Raw genomic sequence first — 20000 nt, 5'->3', positions numbered from 1 at the left:
TTTTCAGGATTCTTTGATGAATAGAAAGTAAAAAGTATTTATTTGAAATATTGAAATGTAATCTTTTGTAACATTATAAATGTCTTTAGTGTCACTTATGATCCATTTAATGCATCCTTGTTAAACTTAGTAATAATCATAAATGTTTCTTGATCATCAGATCATCATATTATAGTGATTTCTGAAGGATCATGTGACACTGAAGACTGGAGTAATGATGCTGAAAATTCACAGGAATAAATTACACTTTAGTATATATTCACATAGAAAACAGCTGATTTACACTGGAATAATATTTCACTGTTTTACTGGATCAAATAAATGCAGGTTTGGTGAGCAGAAGAGACTGCTGCCAGGTATTGTATGTATATTTGAGGTGAGTGATGTGTGATTTGGGACAGACCTGAGTGGTCTGGTAGTCGCTGGCCTGGACTCCGGTCACCTGCACCTGCCGGAACACTGTGGGCTCGGGCTCGGCCCGGCTCAGGTCGCAGTGGTAGATTATACCTGAGCGATTACATATAGACAATTAAAACACTTTTCTCACTCAGGAAATCCATGTGAACCACTGTTTTTACTATAGGGATGCACCATTTTGGCCGATACTGATAATTCTTTATATTTGAAAGCCTATAACCGATATATTGGCCGATAAATCTAAATCCAAGTTTTTATATAATTTTTGAGCACCTGATTTAAGACCATTAAAATCCAAGTCCAAACCTACAATTATGATGTTTTTATTATTATAATTGTATTGCCTATATGACAGACTTGTGCTGTAATTTTCTTTTTTGAAGTGATTCTAATCATATTTCAAGCAATTCAAAACCATCATGTTGAACATGTGAACATGTGAAGTGTCTCAGCTGAAGGAAATCATACATTATTTATCGACTTTAATATATCGGCCACATTTTTTATATGGGCCGATAACGATAACATTAAAAATGATCATATATCGGCCGACAGTTTTTACTGCTGCAGTAGTTTCCTCATACTTTGTATATTTTGCATATGTTTTGACATTTTAAGTGTACTTGCCCGGTGTAGTGAACGAGGTGAACTTGTAGAAGAAGTCGGCGTGTTTCTTCTTGCAGCTCAGACCGACTACAGTTCCCACATCTAACGGCAGGTCTCGGATCAGTTTCCCTGACTGTAGTTCATACAGCTGTAAGATGTCCTTCACGTCATGCACATAATTCACCAGCAGGAAGCGCTGGTTCACACACTCCACGAACCCTGCGCACCGGATACACACACTGTAGTTCTGCAGCTCTTTCGTTTTTATTGGAAATGAGTTAATGATAGTGTGGGTGAAGAGGAAACGCGCGTGTGTGTGTGTGTGTGTGTGTGTGTGTGTGTGTGTGTGTGTGTGTGTGTGTGTGTGTGTGTGTGTGTGTGTGTGTGTGTGTGCGGGTGGGTGTGTGCGGGTGGGTGTGTGTGCGGGTGTGTGTGTGTGTGTGTGCGGGTGTGTGTGTGTGTGTGTGTGTGTGTGTGTGTGTGTGTGTGTGTGTGTGTGTGTGTGTGTGTACGGGTGTAGGCTTGTGACAGTTTCACACAAATATGATGACTAATGCTAAATAGTTTCCAAAATATTTCAAATGAATCTTTAACATGTCACTTTGTCACATGTGTTTTATTAGTTTTAATTCTATACAATTTATTAATTATAATTTCTGTTGGCTAGAATAATTCTTAAAAAAATAGTTTAATTAATTGTGAATTGCATATTTTTCCAGAGTAATAACAGTAAATGTGTAATAGCTTTTTTGTAATGAAGAATAGATAGTATGTGCCTTAACAGAAATTTACATTTAAAAATAAACCTACCTTAATAAATATTAAATGTAAAAACTGGCCTCTCCAAAAAAAAAAGAAAAGAAAAGCAAAAGAATTTCCAAATTATCCATATATATTATCAAATCATCACACAACTGGTTCATCAAATGTTTGGTAACACTTTACAAAAAGGTTCATTAGTTAACAGTAGTTCACTACCTTAGTTAACATGAACTAAAAATGAACAATACTTCAGCACTTATTAATCATAGTTAATATTAATTTCAACATTTACTAATACATTTTTAAAATCAAAGGTTGTATTTGTTAACATTAGTTAATGCACTGTGAACTAACATGAACAATGAACAGCTGTATTTTTATTAACTAATATTAACAAAGATTAATAAATACTGTAACAAATGTATTGCTCATTGTTAGTTCATGTTATTTGTTAACTAATGAACCTTATTGTAAAGTTTTACTGCATGTTTGATAAGCAGCTGTTTAACATCAACCCCATATTTCGACTACCTTTATTCTTATTTTTCTGGATATTTCTAGGGGTTTTCCGGATGCTCTCTTACCCAGGACGTCCTTCTCATGCTGGGGAATGAGTGTTTTCCAGTGCTTCTGCTCTGCTTCCTGCAGGTCTATGGTGATGAGACGGTAACGAGGAGCCTCCAGGTTAGTGCGTAGAGTGAAGACAGTGCCCTCGTTGGTGATGTACGTGTACTGCGCTTCAAACGTGTCCACTAACTTCACCCACGGCAGCAAACCTTCAATAACAGCGCAATATATCTTATAATACACTGTATATTGGTGTGAGTGTGTGTATACACATACATACATACATACATACATAAATGCCTTCATACATGCATTTAGTACATACCTGCACATACATACATGCATACACACACACATACATGCATGTGGTATTCTGACCTGTGATCCCAGTATTCTGACCTGTGATCCCGGTATTCTGACCTGTGATCCCAGTATTCTGACCTGTGATCCCAGTATTCTGACCTGTTATCCCGGTATTCTGACCTGTGATCCCGGTATTCTGACCTGTGATCCCGGTATTCTGACCTGTGATCCCGGTATTCTGACCTGTGACCCCAGTATTCTGACCTGTGATCCCAGTATTCTGACCTGTTATCCCGGTATTCTGATCTGTGATCCCAGTATTCTGACCTGTGATCCCGGTATTCTGACCTGTGATCCCGGTATTCTGACCTGTGATCCCGGTATTCTGACCTGTGATCCCAGTATTCTGACCTGTGATCCCAGTATTCTGACCTGTGATCCCGGTATTCTGACCTGTGATCCCAGTATTCTGACCTGTTATCCCGGTATTCTGACCTGTGATCCCAGTATTCTGACCTGTGATCCCGGTATTCTGACCTGTGATCCCAGTATTCTGACCTGTGATCCCAGTATTCTGACCTGTGATCCCGGTATTCTGACCTGTGATCCCGGTATTCTGACCTGTGATCCCAGTATTCTGACCTGTGATCCCGGTATTCTGACCTGTGATCCCAGTATTCTGACCTGTGATCCCGGTATTCTGACCTGTGATCCCGGTATTCTGACCTGTGATCCCAGTATTCTGACCTGTGATCCCGGTATTCTGACCTGTGATCCCAGTATTCTGACCTGTGATCCCGGTATTCTGACCTGTGATCCCAGTATTCTGACCTGTGATCCCAGTATTCTGACCTGTGATCCCGGTATTCTGACCTGTGATCCCAGTATTCTTACCTGTGATCCCAGTGTTCTGACCTGTGATCCCGGTATTCTGACCTGTGATCCCGGTATTCTGACCTGTGATCCCGGTATTCTGACCTGTGATCCCGGTATTCTGACCTGTGATCCCAGTATTCTGACCTGTGATCCCGGTATTCTGACCTGTGATCCCGGTATTCTGACCTGTGATCCCGGTATTCTGACCTGTGATCACAGTATTCTGACCAGTGATCCCAGTATTCTGACCTGTGATCCCAGTATTCTGACCTGTGATCCCAGTATTCTGATCTGTGATCCTGGTATTCTGACCAGTGATCCCGGTATTCTGACCTGTGATCCCAGTATTCTGACCTGTGATCCCGGTATTCTGACCTGTGATCCCAGTATTCTGACCTGTGATCCCAGTATTATGACCTGTGATCCCGGTATTCTGACCTGTGATCCCAGTATTCTGACCTGTGATCCCGGTATTCTGACCTGTGATCCCAGTATTCTGACCAGTGATCCCAGTATTCTGACCTGTGATCCCGGTATTCTGACCTGTGATCCCGGTATTCTGACCTGTGATCCCGGTATTCTGACCTGTGATCCCAGTATTCTGACCTGTGATCCCAGTATTCTGACCTGTGATCCCAGTATTCTGACCTGTGATCCCGGTATTCTGACTTGTGATCCCAGTATTCTGACCTGTGATCCCGGTATTCTGACTTGTGATCCCAGTATTCTGACCTGTAATCCCAGTATTCTGACCTGTGATCCCGGTATTCTGACCTGTGATCCCGGTATTCTGACCTGTGATCCCAGTATTCTGACCTGTGATCCCGGAATTCTGACCTGTGATCCCAGTATTCTGACCTGTGATCCCCATATTCTGACCTGTGATCCCGGTATTCTGACCTGTGATCCCGGTATTCTGACCTGTGATCCCGGAATTCTGACCTGTGATCCCAGTATTCTGACCTGTGATCCCAGTATTCTGACCTGTGATCCCAGTATTCTGACCTGTGATCCCAGTATTCTGATCTGTGATCCTGGTATTCTGACCTGTGATCCCCATATTCTGACCTGTGAGCCCGGTATTCTGACCAGTGATCCCAGTGTTCTGATCTGTGATCCCAGTATTCTGATCTGTGATCCCAGTATTCTGATCTGTGATCCCAGTATCCTGACCTGTGATCCCAGTATTCTGATCTGTGATCCCAGTATTCTGACCTGTGATCCCAGTATTCTGACCTGTGATCCCAGTATTCTGACCTGTGATCCCCATATTCTGACCTGTGATCCCGGTATTCTGACCAGTGATCCCAGTGTTCTCATCTGTGATCCCAGTATTCTGATCTGTGATCCCAGTATTCTGATCTGTGATCCCAGTATTCTGACCTGTGATCCCAGTATTCTGACCTGTGATCCCCATATTCTGACCTGTGAGCCCGGTATTCTGACCAGTGATCCCAGTGTTCTGATCTGTGATCCCAGTATTCTGATCTGTGATCCCAGTATTCTGATCTGTGATCCCAGTATTCTGACCTGTGATCCCAGTATTCTGATCTGTGATCCCAGTATTCTGACCTGTGATCCCAGTATTCTGACCTGTGATCCCAGTATTCTGACCTGTGATCCCCATATTCTGACCTGTGATCCCGGTATTCTGACCAGTGATCCCAGTGTTCTCATCTGTGATCCCAGTATTCTGATCTGTGATCCCAGTATTCTGATCTGTGATCCCAGTATTCTGACCTGTGATCCCAGTATTCTGATCTGTGATCCCAGTATTCTGACCTGTGATCCCAGTATTCTGACCAGTGATCCCAGTATTCTGACCTGTGATCCCGTTGGGAAGCTTGTTCAGATCACAGTACCACAGACGGTTGACCGGCTCACAGCCTTCAGTGATGGACAGCACTGCAAACCTGCCATCATCCGAGACCTAAACAGCAGCAACAGGAGAAAAGAGAATCACATGAAACAAGAGAACAGGTCATTTTAGAGTTAATTTATTCAAATACTGTGTTGCGTGAAACGTGGGAGCAAGTTGCATCATGTTATCTTCCCGAATAGTGGGTTTTGTGTAAATTAGCGGTCCACTTACAGTAAGGCTACTGTGCCATTTCGGGTTTTCAGGAAATTCTGCCACCAGGACGTCTTCTGATTGGCTCGTGCCGATAACATGGTAGTACAGTTTCTGGTTTAGGTTTGTTGTGGTCTCAGTGCCTAGGATGGAAATAACATAAGCAAATCACTGGAAGTCAACGTGAAGGGCTATTTTTACTTTTATATGGTAAAACAAAGTGTCTGGATTGTGAAAGGTGGGTGTTGCATAATACCACACTGAAACCAGACCAACACAAAAAGTGAGTTCTTCCTCAGTGTTTCTGTCTTGTTTTCCAGTACAAATACCTAAACATTCTTAAATCAAGATAGTAGAAGCACAACACAACAAGATGATCAAATTTTATACATAAATTAAGTGAGATTTTGCTTAAAACAAGAAAAAATCTCTGCTGACAAGGTAACAAAAATAATCTTGTTTCCCCTTTGAATGAAGATTATTTTTCTGACTCCACTGACAGATATTTGATCTTGTTTTAAAAACAAACTCACTTCATTTTCATGATCTTGTTTCAGAAAACAAGACTTAATCTTGTCAGTCTTTTGCTTCTCCAGTAAATGTATCTTGATTTAAGAATGTTTAGATATTTGTGCTGGAAAACAAGACAGAAACACTGAGGAAGACAGTAATATTGTTTCAATGTTTCAGAACAACATGAAACATTGCTTGGTGATTGGTTGAGCTAAACTGGTATTATCTAATTGTGTAGTTAAATTTAACTGCTGACAGATATTCAACATAATTCATGTGTGAGAGTCTAACAGAAGGACGGACAAAACCAGTCAAATATCAACTGAGTTCATAACTCTGAGTTCTTGTCATATTATATTACCATATCCTAAACTACAGTATAGTGAATAAACAGTGATAATGTGAGAAATGTTGAAGGTTTCTGAGTGAATACATTTTGGTTTGACTGTAAGTGATGTCAGTGAAGAAGGAAAGCCGTGTAGTTTTCCACGGATCAAGTCAAGTTGCCTTCATTTATTTAGTGCTTTTAACAATATAGATGTTTCACAACAGCTTTAATAGGAGAACAGTGATAAAACAACAGTGATAATAGGAGATTACAGTAACAGAGATTGTTTAGGCTTCACAGCAGATCTAGAATAAAGTTATTGTCCAGATAAAGTTAGTTTTGCTTGATTCACTTCCATTGTAAAGATCATTAGTTATTAACTTATGGGCCGCTAACACACACCGTTCTAACAGAAAACCCTTAATGCGCTAATTTCCACGTCAACAGTGTTTGGGGCTCAAGAACACAAACCTTGAAACAGGTTCCAATGTGCAAGCGTTTAACATTTTTGTTATCATCACTGCGCAAACTTCAAAAACGCGAATCTGTGAGAACACTGACGGCGTGCACATGCGCATTACGTGTTTAGTCTATAGATATGCGCGATTGAATGTAGTCTTTCTTTATAAATTGACCTCAACAAATTACTTTATAAATGACAAGAAATGTCTGGCCTTAAAAATTCATAATACAGATTTTTTTGTCGCTTCCGCATATCAATGTGAACTGGAATCATTTTGAAAAGGTTTTATCTGTACAGAGGTGAAGGGAAGAAGGCCTTTACATGGGACTGACACACAGCATCAGGACTGAGCTATCCCTTTAAGCTTGTTGTGTACATTGCCTAATCGTAGTTTCGTACCGTCAGCTTTGCCATCCTGTCGAGGGTAGCAGTTGTAGAAGATTCCCTTGGCGTCGTGTGTCCAGGCCAGGCAACTGAACTTCACTCTCTCCAGAACATCGGGCAGATCGACCCGGTCATCGGCCCTCAGGAACCGGATCGTCACCCAATCCGAGCCGCCACTGCTCAGACCGTACGCAAAATACTCACATTCCTCGGACAGGCGACCCACTGCACACACACAACCCGAGAGAACACATGCGATAAACAACAAGCTCAGATCAAATCCAGATTTGATCATTTAAGTCAAGTCAAGTCAAAAGTCTCAAGTCAAGTCAAGTCAAGTCAAAAGTCTCAAGTCAAGTCAAGTCAAGTCAAAAGTCTCAAGTCAAGTCAAGTCAAGTCAAAAGTCTCAAGTCAAGTCAAGTCAAAAGTCTCAAGTCAAGTCAAAAGTCTCAAGTCTCTTCAAATATAGTCAAGTCTAGTCTCGTCAAATCAAATCAAGTCAAGTCAAGTCAAGTCAAAAGTCTCAAGTCTCGTCAAGTTTCGTCACGTCAAGTCAAATCTGAAATCTTATCAAGTCAAGTCTTATTTATAGAGCACAAGTTGAACACAACTGTAGTTGATCCAAAGTGCTTTACAATACAATAAATAAATAAAAATAAAATAAAGAGAAAAGGAGTAGAGCAAAGGGGTGGCGATGGCGCAGTGGATAAGACACATTCCTTTGGTGTGAGAGACCCGGGTTCGAATCCACTGTGAGACACCAATGTGTCCCTGAGCAAGTCACCTAACCCCTAGTTGCGACCTCTTAAATATAGCAATTGTAAGTCGCTTTGGATAAAAGCGTCAGCTAAATGTAAATTTAAATGTAAAAACCCCCAGAATATTTAAGAGCAAAACTGTCCATTTGAATGGTGTGATTGAAGCTACGGCTACTCAGTCAGGTTTACAGTCATGAAAATTTGTACATGCACAGTTTAATGAATTCGATTCCATTATAAAGATCGACAGGTGACCCACTACGCATCAAAAACCCGAGAGAAGATGTGAACGCATGCAATGAGCAACAAGCTCAGATCAAATCCAGATCATATGTGACCCTGGACCACAAAACCAGTCACATGTTGCTCATGTTGCATGGTGTAAATTTCTTACCGTAAATATATAATAACATTTATTCTTGTGAGTGGATGCATCACAAGCGCGAATAGACAACTTTAAAGGCGATTTTTTTCAATATTTAGATGTTTTTGCACCCTCAGATTCCAGTTCCCTTTCAAGGGAACTCGAGCTGCGTCAAACGCTGTGGGAACGCCCCTGCGTTGTGCGTCATGAAGCACGTATGGAATCAGCCCAATGAAGAGATGGAACGTCATAGGCGGGTGGCGTCATCGACCAGGAAACTATAAAGCACCCCATAAACACAAGCGCAACAGCTTTATATGTGAATCTGTCCCTGTGTGAATATTGTCTGTCTTTACATACTCTGCACCACACAAACAATTTATATATATATATATATATATTAAGAGAGATATGGCGAGCAAACAGCAGTTTAGGAAGTGTGTCCCTCCCTGCTCGCGTTATTTTACGAGTGGGGATACACACGTTCTTTGTGTTGTTTGTTTGGGAGTGCAGCATGCCCAGTCAGCTCTCGAGGGAGCTGATTGTGAGCATTGCAAGCGTCTGCCATTAAGGACGCTCCGCTCCCGCCGGGCGCTCTTGGAGGAGAGCGTTTCGGTGCGCGCTCCCCGCAGTTCGGGTCCCGCTCTTGCCGAGGCAGAGCGACGACGCGTATCGTGGGGATCGCAGATGGATCTCTCAGCAGGGTTAGAGACGGGCTCTGCCTTATCTCTCCCTTCACCTGTGAGATCCAGTGCCTCAGTCCCGTGTTCGGAAGCACGCGCTGCGGTTTCTTCCGCTCGGGCTGAGGCACCAGTTATAAATGAGGGAGATGTGGAGGATTCGCCACCTTACACTCCCGAAAGTGATGAGCTAGTGGAGGTATTAACAAGAGCTGTAGAAAAACTCAGCATTGTATGGCCAGTGACTAGACAGGAGTCTGTTTCTAAATCAAAATTAGATGAGAGATTTTTGCCGTCACGAGTGCAACCTCCACGCCGGTGCTTGCCGTTTTTTCCCGATCTCCACACTGAGGTGTCGAAATCGTGGAAAAAACCGGTGTCATATAGAGTGTTTAGTCCCCAGACTTCAACATATTCTAATATTGTGGGGGCAAAATCATATGGTTATTCGGCTATGCCTCGCGTGGAAGAGACGCTTGCGAGTTTTCTCTCCCTCGAAGGCTGCGTCATCTGTTAAGGCACCGGCATTACCCACCAAGCCTCTTAGAAATATTTCGGTTTTTGTGGGTAAAGCGTATTCGGCGGCGGGTCAGGCTGCGTCATGTCTGCATGCTATGTCTATTATGCAGGCATACCAGGCTGACCTGCTGAGGGACGTGAGTGAGAGTGAGGAGGTCAGTGCTGACGTGGTTCGCGAACTGCGTCAGGCTGCCGATTTATCCCTGCGCGCAACCAGAGAGTCGGCCAAGCTAGTGGGTCGATCTATGGCAGCTCTGGTGGCCGCAGAAAGACATCTATGGTTAAATAAGACAAATATAAAGAAAAAGAAAAAGCTTTCCTTTTAGACACTCCTCTCTCCCCCCTGGGTTTATTTGGCGATGCTGTAAATTCTGTCATCGATAAATTCCAGGAGAAGGAAAAGCAAACAACAGCTTTTAAGAAATTTCTCCCTTTAAAAATTCATGTCCCTGGGGCTGCTGAGCGGGAGCAGCCCCGGCCGTCTGCGAGCTCATCATATAGGGCGCTGAAGCAGAGTGTCGCGTCTCGTGCTCCCCCTGCTGGACAGTGGGCTCAGCCGCGGCACTCTCAGCCGAAATCTCCCAGTAATAGAACTGATCTGAGGACAGTTATATTAGCTAAGAAGGCTTCGGCTAAGAAGAAGTCCTGGCGCCACGGCGCGCAGGGCATTGAGGGTGGTCCCCACCGAGGCGGAAAGGTGTTCACCTCTTTCTACAGTGCCCATTCTTCCTCGGTGCCCTCAGGGGCCCGTTCTGCCAACCCCGCCTTCATGCCGGGGCGCAGACGGTCCCAGCGAGCGATTTCCCGAGGGACGCTCGCTCCCTCTGAGGAGGGTTTCAGAGCGGTTAGACCAGTTGTTCCCTGCCGGTGTGCCGTTACAGGGCGCTGCGTTTGCTGCTCAAGTTACACCAGAGGCCAGTCTCGAGAGACTGGTACCCTTAGTAGAATTTCTGGCAGAGTGGAAAAGCCTTCCAAAAATATCTCATTGGGTCCTGCAGACAATAGAAAGGGATTATGCTATCCAATTCAGGTGTCGTCCACCAAGATTCAGAGGGGTGGGCCCCGAGCAGGCTCTGGTTATGGAACAAGAGGTGAAAGCACTCCTTCAAAAGGAGGCTATAGAACGGGTTCCTCCTCCCAGTGTGGAGTCAGGCTATTACAGCCGATATTTCATCGTTCCAAAATAGGATGGGGGGTTGCGTCCAATTTTAGACCTGCGTCTATTGAATCGCTCGGTAGGGAAGCCAAAATTCAACATGCTCTCTAGCAAGCAGATCGTGTCACAAATCAGATCCGAGGACTGGTCTGTCACGATAGATCTAAGGGACGCGTACTTCCACATTTCCATCCTTCCACAACACAGGAAGTTCCTGAGATTCGCCTTCGGGGGCGAGGTGTACCAGCACAGGGTTCTTCCGTTTGGCCTAGCTTTATCTCCCCGCACTTTCACGAAATGTGTGGACGCAGCACTAGTGCCCCTGAGGCTTCAGGGTGTTCGTGTCCTCAATTACATCAACGATTGGTTGATTTTAGCTCAGACAGAGCAGATGGCGGTTCGACATTGAGATGTCGTTCTCGTTCATATCAGGAAGTTGGGGTTGAGGCTGAACGCAAAGAAAAGTGTATTATCTCCTCAGAAGACCACTTTTCTGGGTATCGTTTGGGTTTCGGTTTCGATGCAGGCGCGACTCGCTCCGACCCGCATCGTTTCGATTCTCTCAGCTGTGAAACAAGTAAAGCTAGGCCAGCTACTTACTGTAAAACAGTTTTAGAGACTGTCGGGTCTGATGGCAGCAGCGTCCGACGTTATACCTTGCAGCCTGTTGTACATGAGATCGCTACAGTGGTGGCTCAGGACCAAGGGATTCTCCCCGAGGGGAAATCCGCTCCGCACGGTCAAAGTCACGCGGCGCTGCCTTCGTGCTCTGGTCATGTGGAAAGAAACTTGGTTCCTATTCAAAGGGCCTGTGTTGGGGGCTCTTTGTCGTCGCGTAACGCTAACGACCGATGCTTCCCTCACAGGGTGGGGGGCGGTCACGAGTGGTCGTCCAGCCCAAGGGCTGTCGCAGGACCATCATCTATCACGGCTTATAAATTGTCTAGAGATGTTGCCGGTGTTCCAGGCTCTGAAACACTTCCTAGCAGACCTGAGAGGTCATCATGTGTTAGTTCAGTCAGACAACACGTCGGTGGTCTCTTATATAAATCATCAGGGGGGCCTGCGGTTTCGACGGCTTTACAAGTTGGCCCGTCAGATCCTCCTGTGGTCCCAAGGGAGGTTACTATTTCTGAGAGCAATGTATCTTCCTGGGTATTTGAATGTGGTAGCAGACTCCCTGTCAAGACAGGGGCCGAGGCCGGGGGATTGGAGACTCCATCCCGAGGTGGTGGAGCTCCTTTGGTTGAGTTTCGGTCGCGCCGAGGTGGGCCTATTCGCTTCCAAGGAGACCATGCATTGTCATCTGTGGTTTTCCATCAGCCATCCAGCCCCTCTGGGGTTGGACGCTATGGTGCACCTGTGGCCGAGGTCACGTCTGTTCGCCTTTCCCCCGATTGCTCTGCTACCTGGAGTTCTGGAGAGGGTTCGCCGGGATGGGGTCAGCCTACTATTAGTAGCCCCGTTCTGGCCGGCCCGAGTATGGTTTGCGGACCTGATTTCTCTCCTGGACGGCTCTCCCTTGGAGCTCCCGGTCAGGAGGGATCTACTCTCTCAGGCGGGCGGCATGATATTTCACCCCCGCCCAGTATGGTGGGCTTGGCCTCTGAGGGGGCCCAGCTCATGAACTCTGGTCTCTCAACCGAGGTTGTTGAGACCATTCTTCACTCCAGAGCTCCATCCACGAGGAAGCTTTATGCCTTGAAGTGGAAACTCTTCACTTCTTGGTGTGGAGAGCACCTGCAGGACCCAGTTAACTGTCCAGTGGGTGCAGTGCTGGAATTCCTGCAGGAGCGCTTCTCCACAGGGCTATCCCCCTCCACACTAAAGGTGTATGTGGCGGCACTGGCTGCTTACCACGTCCCTTTCAGTGGAGTTTCTCTTGGGAGACACCCGCTTATAACTCGTTTCCTTCGTGGCACACTGAGGCTGAGGCCAGCAGTTCGTACGAGGGTGCCGGCCTGGGATCTGGCCATCGTATTAGAAGGTCTTTCCCTAGCTCCTCTTGAACCTATCGAAGAAGTTCCTGAGAAGTTTCTCACGTTTAAGACTATCTTTCTTCTTGCTATCTCCTCACTAAAGAGAATCGGAGATTTGCAGGCTCTGTCGGTTTCACCCTCGTGCCTGGAATTTTCGCCTGGCATGGTTAAGGCTTTTCTGCATCCTAGACCAGGTTACGTCCCCAAGGTCCCTACTAATGTTGTTAGACCTACAGTTCTGCAGGCCTTTTATCCTCCTCCATTTCTGTCGTCTGACCAGGAGAAACTTAATTTACTCTGCCCTGTTAGGGCGTTAGACGCCTATGTCCACAGAACTGCCCTGTGGAGGAAGTCAGAACAGCTATTTGTGTGCTTTGGGCCACCCAAGAAAGGGTGTCCCGCGTCTAAACAGAGAATGAGCAAGTGGGTGGTCGAGGCTATCTCACTTGCCTATGAGTCGGCTGGTCAGCCTTCACCTTTGGCTCTACGAGCCCACTCTACCAGGAGTATGGCGGCTTCTAAAGCCTTACTGTCAGGAGTTTCCCTCAGTGACGTTTGTGATGTGGCTGGATGGTCTTCACCGCATACTTTCATTAAGTTCTACGACCTAGACTTAAGTTCTACCCCTGGGGCACAGATGCTCTCGTCCTCTGTGCGCTAGTTCTCACTTGGTCCTATGGCGACATGGGTATTAGCGTTCCCACAGCGTTTGACGCAGCTCGAGTTCCCTTGAAAGGGAACGTCTCGGTTACGCATGTAACCCTAGTTCCCTGATAGGGAACGAGACGCTGCGTCATTCCACCATACTTCCGGCATTCCCGCTACCGCTTCCTTCAGGCCTATCAGAAGCTGTTGCGCTTGTGTTTATGGGGTGCTTTATAGTTTCCTGGTCGATGACGTCACCCGCCTATGACGTTCCGTCTCTCCATTGGGCTGATTCCATACGTGCTTCATGACGCACAACGCAGGGGCGTTCCCACAGCGTTTGACGCAGCGTCTCGTTCCCTATCAGGGAACTAGGGTTACATACGTAACCGAGACGATTTTCAAATAGTTGTATCTCGGCCAAATATTGTCCTATCCTAACAAAGCTTATTTTTTCAGCATTCAGATAATGTATACATATCACTTTCATAAAATGTACCCATGTGACTGATTTTGTAGTCACATTTAAGAGCAAAACTGTCAGTTTGAATGGTTTGATTGAAGCTATGGCTGCTATAAAATAAACCTCAGAGAGCAAAAGAGTTTGGAATGGAAGATAGAAGATCAAAGGAGTGGAAGATAAAATAATTCTTGTCAGTCAGGTTTACAGTCATAAAAATGTGTACATCCACAGTTTAATTGATTTGATTCCATGTATGAATGTGCCTTAAAGCAGTGCAAACATTCCAGCGGTGTATTTTCCTGAAGATCACTCAGGGCTCAGAACCGGTTCCTCACTGCACTTCTATAACTGAGACTGCAGGAAATACCCATGAGGGAAAGTAGTTGCGTTTCCCATTTATGCAAATAATCTGCTTTAATGTGTTTCTGCAGAGAGAATATTAGATGGCCAGAAAACTACCGTATTGAAATAGAAAGGAAGGAAATGAATAAATGAAGAGATATACAGTCAGGCTGTGATTTGCATGATTCAATGCATCTCAAAAAAATCCAGTATTGTGAATGGAATGTTTTAAATGTCAGTATTTTTTTTTATTTTTTTTATTAGTGTAATTGCTTTTGCATACTCCATTCATTTATTAATGTATTTACACGACCGTTCAAAAGTTTGGGGTCAGTAGTTTTTTTTGTTTCTTTCTGTTTTAAAGAAATGAATACTTATATTCATCAAGGACACAATGAATTAATCAAAAGTGACAGTTAAGACATTTATAATGTCAGAAAAGATTATATTAAAAAAATGCTGTTCTTTTGAAGTTTCTAGTCATCAAAGAATCCTGAAAACTAAAATGTATCACAGTTTCCACAAAAATCTGAACTGTTTTCATCACTGATAATAATCATAAATGTTTCTTGAGCATCAAATCATCATATTATACTGATTTCTGAAGGATCATGTGACACTGAAGACTGGAGTAATGATGCTGAAAATTCAGCTTTGATCACAGGAATAAATTACACCTTACTAAATATTCACATAGAAAACAGCTGATTTACATTGGAATAATATTTCACTGTTTTTACTGTATTTTGATCAAATAAATGCAGGCTTTCTCAGCCGACCCCAAACTTGTAAACATGAGTGTATTCATAGAAAACAAATTTCAGTATTATTTATGTAATGTTTCAAGTCTACATTCTTTCATTTTAATTAGTTTATTTTTATGAACTCAATTATTTAATAATCTGTTTTTATTTACAGAATCAAAATGCGTATATAATGTTTTAAAAAATCCAACATTTTATAGAGTATAATTGTGTTTTTGTGTACTTATCCCCCATATGCATGTATGTTTTTGTTGTTTGACCATGGATACTGTGTGTGTGTGTGTGTGTGTGTGTGTGTGCGTGCGTGCGTGCGTGCGTGCGTGCGTGCGTGCGTGCGTGCGTGCGTGTGTGTGTGTGTGTGTCTGTGTGTGTGTCTGTGTGTGTGTGTTTGTTTTTAAACAGGAATGAAACCTGTCGGGACAAGCAAGGAAAGACTGAAGAATCAGTGACCGTGCGGGGGAGAGAGAGAGAGAGTGTGTGTGTGTGTTTTCACGACTCACTCTTGAGAGCCACAGTCCCGTCATCTGAGAGTGTGTTTGGGTCGAAGAACACCGACGCTGGACTGTCTAAAGAGTCCTGCACGTACAGGACATTCTGGTTCTGCAAACCCTCGTTATGAGAGTAGAAATATCTACAATACAAAAATGAATATGTGAATTTAAATTCAATTAAGTTAATACTTATTTCATATCACTAACAAATATGCATTGCACAAGATGACATTTTATTTTGTGCTATTTTTACAATGCATTGATGCAACAACAACATAATTGCAACAGCAATATAATACAGAATATGTATTATACAAACGCTCTAACACAGACACACACACACTTTTACACTCACACACACACATTCACTCACACACGCACTCACACACACACACTCACTCTCACACACACCCTCTAAAACTCTCTCTCTCTCTCACACCCACAAACACACTCTCTCACTCACACACACACAATGTTGATGCTGTTGAATTCTGCAGCAGAGCGATGACATCTCCGATCATTATCTAGTCTCGTATAATTTAGCCAAGACTGCAGTCCACTGTTACAAATATGTTAGACCTATCACTTCTGCCACTAAAGATTGCTTTATTAATAATCTTCCTAATCAGTTTAATCGTCTCAGCATCCCAGATAGCTTAGAAGAACTCGATATTGCGACAGAAACTTTTGACTCTCTCCTTTCCAGCACTTTAGACACAGTTGCTCCGCTGCGCTTAAAGAAGATTAAAGAAAATAGTCCAACACCGTGGTACAACGAGCACACACACACACACACACACACACACACACACACACACACACACACACACACACACACACACACACACACACACACACACACACACACACACACAGACTTAGGCCCTTAAGAGAGCAGCCAGAAAAATGGAGTGCAACTGGAAGAAAACAAAACTAGAGGTATTCCGGATTTCATGGAAGGAGAGCTCGATTGCTTACAGAGAGGCTTTAAAAGCTGCTAGATCTGCTTATTTTTCAACCCTATTAGAAGAAAATAAACATAATCCAAGGTATTTATTTGAAAAAGTGGCTAAACTGACAAAAAATACAGGTTCAAGACCAGAAGTTTCCAAGCAGCACAACAGTAATGAGTTTATGAACTTCTTTACTAACAAGATTGATAATATCAGGGACAAAATTATAACTATGCAACCGTCTACTACAGCATCACATCAGGGAGTACATTATAGTCTCCCTGAGGTAAAATTTGATTCATTCATTGCCATAGGAGAGGAAGAATTTTGCAAACTCGCTAATTCATCTAAATCGACAACATGTATGTTAGACCCTATACCGACTAAACTACTGAAAGAGATGCTTCCAGAAGTCATAGATCCTCTTCTTAACATCATTAATTCGTCTTTGTCTCTAGGATACGTACCAAAAACCTTTAAGCTGGCTATGATTAAACCGCTTGTTAAAAAAACGCAACTTGATCCTACAGAATTAGTCAATTACAGGCCGATCTCAAATCTACCTTTTCTGTCAAAGATACTAGAAAAGGCAGTATCCTCAAAACTGTGTTCCTTTCTTGAAAGAAATGATATCTGTGAGGATTTCCAGTCAGGATTTAGACCGACCATAGCACTGAGACAGCTCTCATTAGAGTCACAAATGATTTGCTCTTATCATCTGATCGTGGTTGTATCTCTCTATTAGTGTTACTTGATCTTAGTGCTGCATTTGACACCATTGACCACAACATTCTCTTAAATAGACTAGAAAATGATGTTGGCGTTAGTGGAATTGCATTAGCATGGTTTAAATCATATTTATCTGACCGCTATCAGTTTGTAGCAGTAAATGAAGAGATGTCTTTTCGATCAAAAGTTCAGTATGGCGTACCACAAGGCTCAGTGCTAGGACCGCTGCTGTTCACTCTGTACATGCTACCCTCACACACACACTCACACACACCCACACTTCCTACACACATGCTACCCTTAGGAGATATTATTAGGAAACATGGCATTAGTTTGGGATAAACTTACCAATTCACAAAATTAACGGAATGCATAGCTGATATAAAAAACTTGATGACTAGTAATTTCCTAATACTTAATTTGAAAAAACAGAGATTCTAATTATTGGACAAAAAACTTACTCACGTAATAACCTAGAATACCGTCTAACACTTGATGGCTGCTCTGTTAAGTCTTCGTCGTCAGTTAGGAACCTGGGTGTGCTCTTTTACCCCTTTTCCACCAAAAAAGAACTGGTTCGGAACTGGTGCTGGTTCAAAGTTAGTTCGGAGTTGGTTCAACTTGCGAACCTTCTCAGAACCGGTTTGTTTTCCCACTGACTAGAGCGCCCAGCGAACGACGTCGTTACGTCACTGTGTACGTCGCCATACAGAAACGCTAGCAAGTACATTATTTTGGGATTATCTCTAACTTGTGTACCATGAAGGCTTTAAAAACAATTGAAATAAGTAAGTCTTTTAATCTTTTCCTTTGATATGTAATCATTTCTGATTAGTTATGTACCTCTGTCTTGTGTCTTTTTTTCTTTCCGTTTATTTGTTCTATATTTTGACTGTTTTCTTCTTTGCTTACATAATGTTTTCAATAAAAAAATAAAATTTAAAAAAAGCTAGAAACGCTTGCGCCAACTTCAAGCATAATAATTACAATGGTGGACTACATCGTGTTTCTGCAAATGTTTCTCCTGGCTTTGCGGTCATAAAATATGTTTAGGACACATCTAAACCCGCCTCCAGCCCCGCCGTAAGCGTGACACGGTGGTAAAAGAACGGTTCTCTGGTTCTAGTCCAGCAAAGAGTTGGTGCCGCTTTGGAACCAGTTTTCCTGGCCGAGAACCGGTTCTTTGGCTGTCGAAACACAAAGAACCGGTTCGCGAGTAGGCACCGGCTCCGAACCGGCTCTCAAAATGCTTTGGTGGAAAAGGGGTATATGATACCAATCTTTCATTTGAAAGTCACGTGTCTAGTGTCTGTAAAACTGCATTTTTCCATCTTAAAAATATTTCTAAAATACGTCATATGCTCTCATTGACAAATGCGGAACAACTAGTTCATGCGTTCATGACATCAAGGCTAGATCATTGTAATGCTCTTCTGGGTGGTTGCCCTGCACGCTTAATAAACAAACTACAGCTAGTTCAAAACGCAGCCGCTAGAGTTCTTACCAGAACCAGGAAGTACGACCATATTAGCCCGGTTCTGTCAACACTGCATTGGCTCCCTATTAAACATCGTATAAATTTTAACACATTTCTTGACTCTTAACCCATTATAGTCCTTCACGTCTATTGCGATCTCAAAACTCCGGCCAGTTCATAATACCTAGAATATATAAATCGACTGCTGGCGGTAGATCCTTTTCCTATTTAACACCAAAATTTTGGAACATTCTTCCTAACATTGTCCGGGAAGCAGACACAGTCTGTCAGTTCAAAGCTAGACTAAAAACACATCTCTTTGACCTAGCATTCACATAACACTCTATAGACTTCTATAATTCAATATTAGGCTGCTTAGATTAGATCAGCCGGAACTGGGAACACTTCCCTCATATCCTGATGTACTCGTTACATCATAAGAAGAATGGCATCTACGCTAATATTAGTCTCTCTGTTTATCCCGAAGTTTACCAGAGTCCGCCGGATCCAGGCCGAATCCGGATCTGATGAAGGACCTGCGCCTGGACACACTCTCTCTCACTCACACACACACACACACACACACACACACTCCAGATCTGATGAAGGACCTGCGCCTGGACACACTCTCTCTCTCTCTCTCTCTCTCTCTCTCTCTCTCTCACACACACACACACACACACACACAGACAAACACACACACACACACACACACACACACACACACACACACACTCCAGATCTGATGAAGGACCTGTGCCTGGACACTCTCTCTCTCTCTCACACACACACACACACACACACACACACTCCAGATCTGATGAAGCACCTGTGCCTGGACACACTCTCTCTCTCTCTCTCTCTCTCTCTCTCTCTCTCTCTCTCTCTCTCTCTCTAAATTAATAACTAATGATCTTTACAACGGAAGTGAATCAATCAAAACTAACTTTATCTGGACAATAACTTTATTCTAGATCTGCTGTAAAGCCTAAACAATCTGTTACTTTAATTACCTATTATCTCTGTAAAGCTGCCTTGATACAATCTATATTGTAGCGCTATATAAATGAAGGTGACTTGACTTGACTTTCTTACACACTCACGCACACACACACACACACACACACACACACACATACACTCACTCACTCACTCACTCACTCACTCACTCTCTCACACACACACACACACACTCACATAGTTGCAGATTTGGATATAGTCAGTAGAGTGTGTAATGAGATACAGTGTAGGCATGTAAGCTGGTTCGTGTGTGTGTGTGTGTGTGTGTGTGTGTGTGTGTGTGTGTGTGTGTGTGTGTGTGTGTGTGTGTGTGTGTGTGTGTGTGTGTGTGTGTGTGTGTGTGTGTGTGTGTGTGTGTGTGTGTGTGTGA

General features: G+C 43.5%; 1 protein-coding gene across 3 annotated transcripts in view; it reads right to left on the bottom strand.

Moving 5' to 3' along the window:
• LOC143740575 (prolyl endopeptidase) overlaps positions 1-20000 on the bottom strand; it is a 44947-nt gene that overhangs the window by 20425 nt on the left and 4522 nt on the right. For all 3 annotated transcript variants that reach the window (XR_013204841.1, XM_077232538.1, XM_077232539.1), the window contains exons 4-10: positions 15461-15591; positions 7306-7515; positions 5624-5745; positions 5356-5461; positions 2370-2561; positions 1045-1242; positions 404-507 (exon numbers count right to left, since the gene is read on the bottom strand). Coding sequence is in view for 2 of the 3 variants with exons in the window: in XM_077232538.1 (XP_077088653.1) it covers positions 404-507; positions 1045-1242; positions 2370-2561; positions 5356-5461; positions 5624-5745; positions 7306-7515; positions 15461-15591 (1063 nt within the window). In the remaining variant the exon portion in view is untranslated. The remainder of the gene's footprint in view (positions 1-403; positions 508-1044; positions 1243-2369; positions 2562-5355; positions 5462-5623; positions 5746-7305; positions 7516-15460; positions 15592-20000) is intronic.

Source organism: Siphateles boraxobius, unplaced genomic scaffold (assembly GCF_051911475.1).
Source record: "Siphateles boraxobius isolate OS27281-9 unplaced genomic scaffold, OSU_SipBor_1 173, whole genome shotgun sequence".
NCBI lineage: Eukaryota > Metazoa > Chordata > Actinopteri > Cypriniformes > Leuciscidae > Siphateles > Siphateles boraxobius.
The sequence above is the reverse complement of the archived record's forward strand: the minus strand, read 5'-3'. Positions and strand labels throughout refer to the sequence as shown.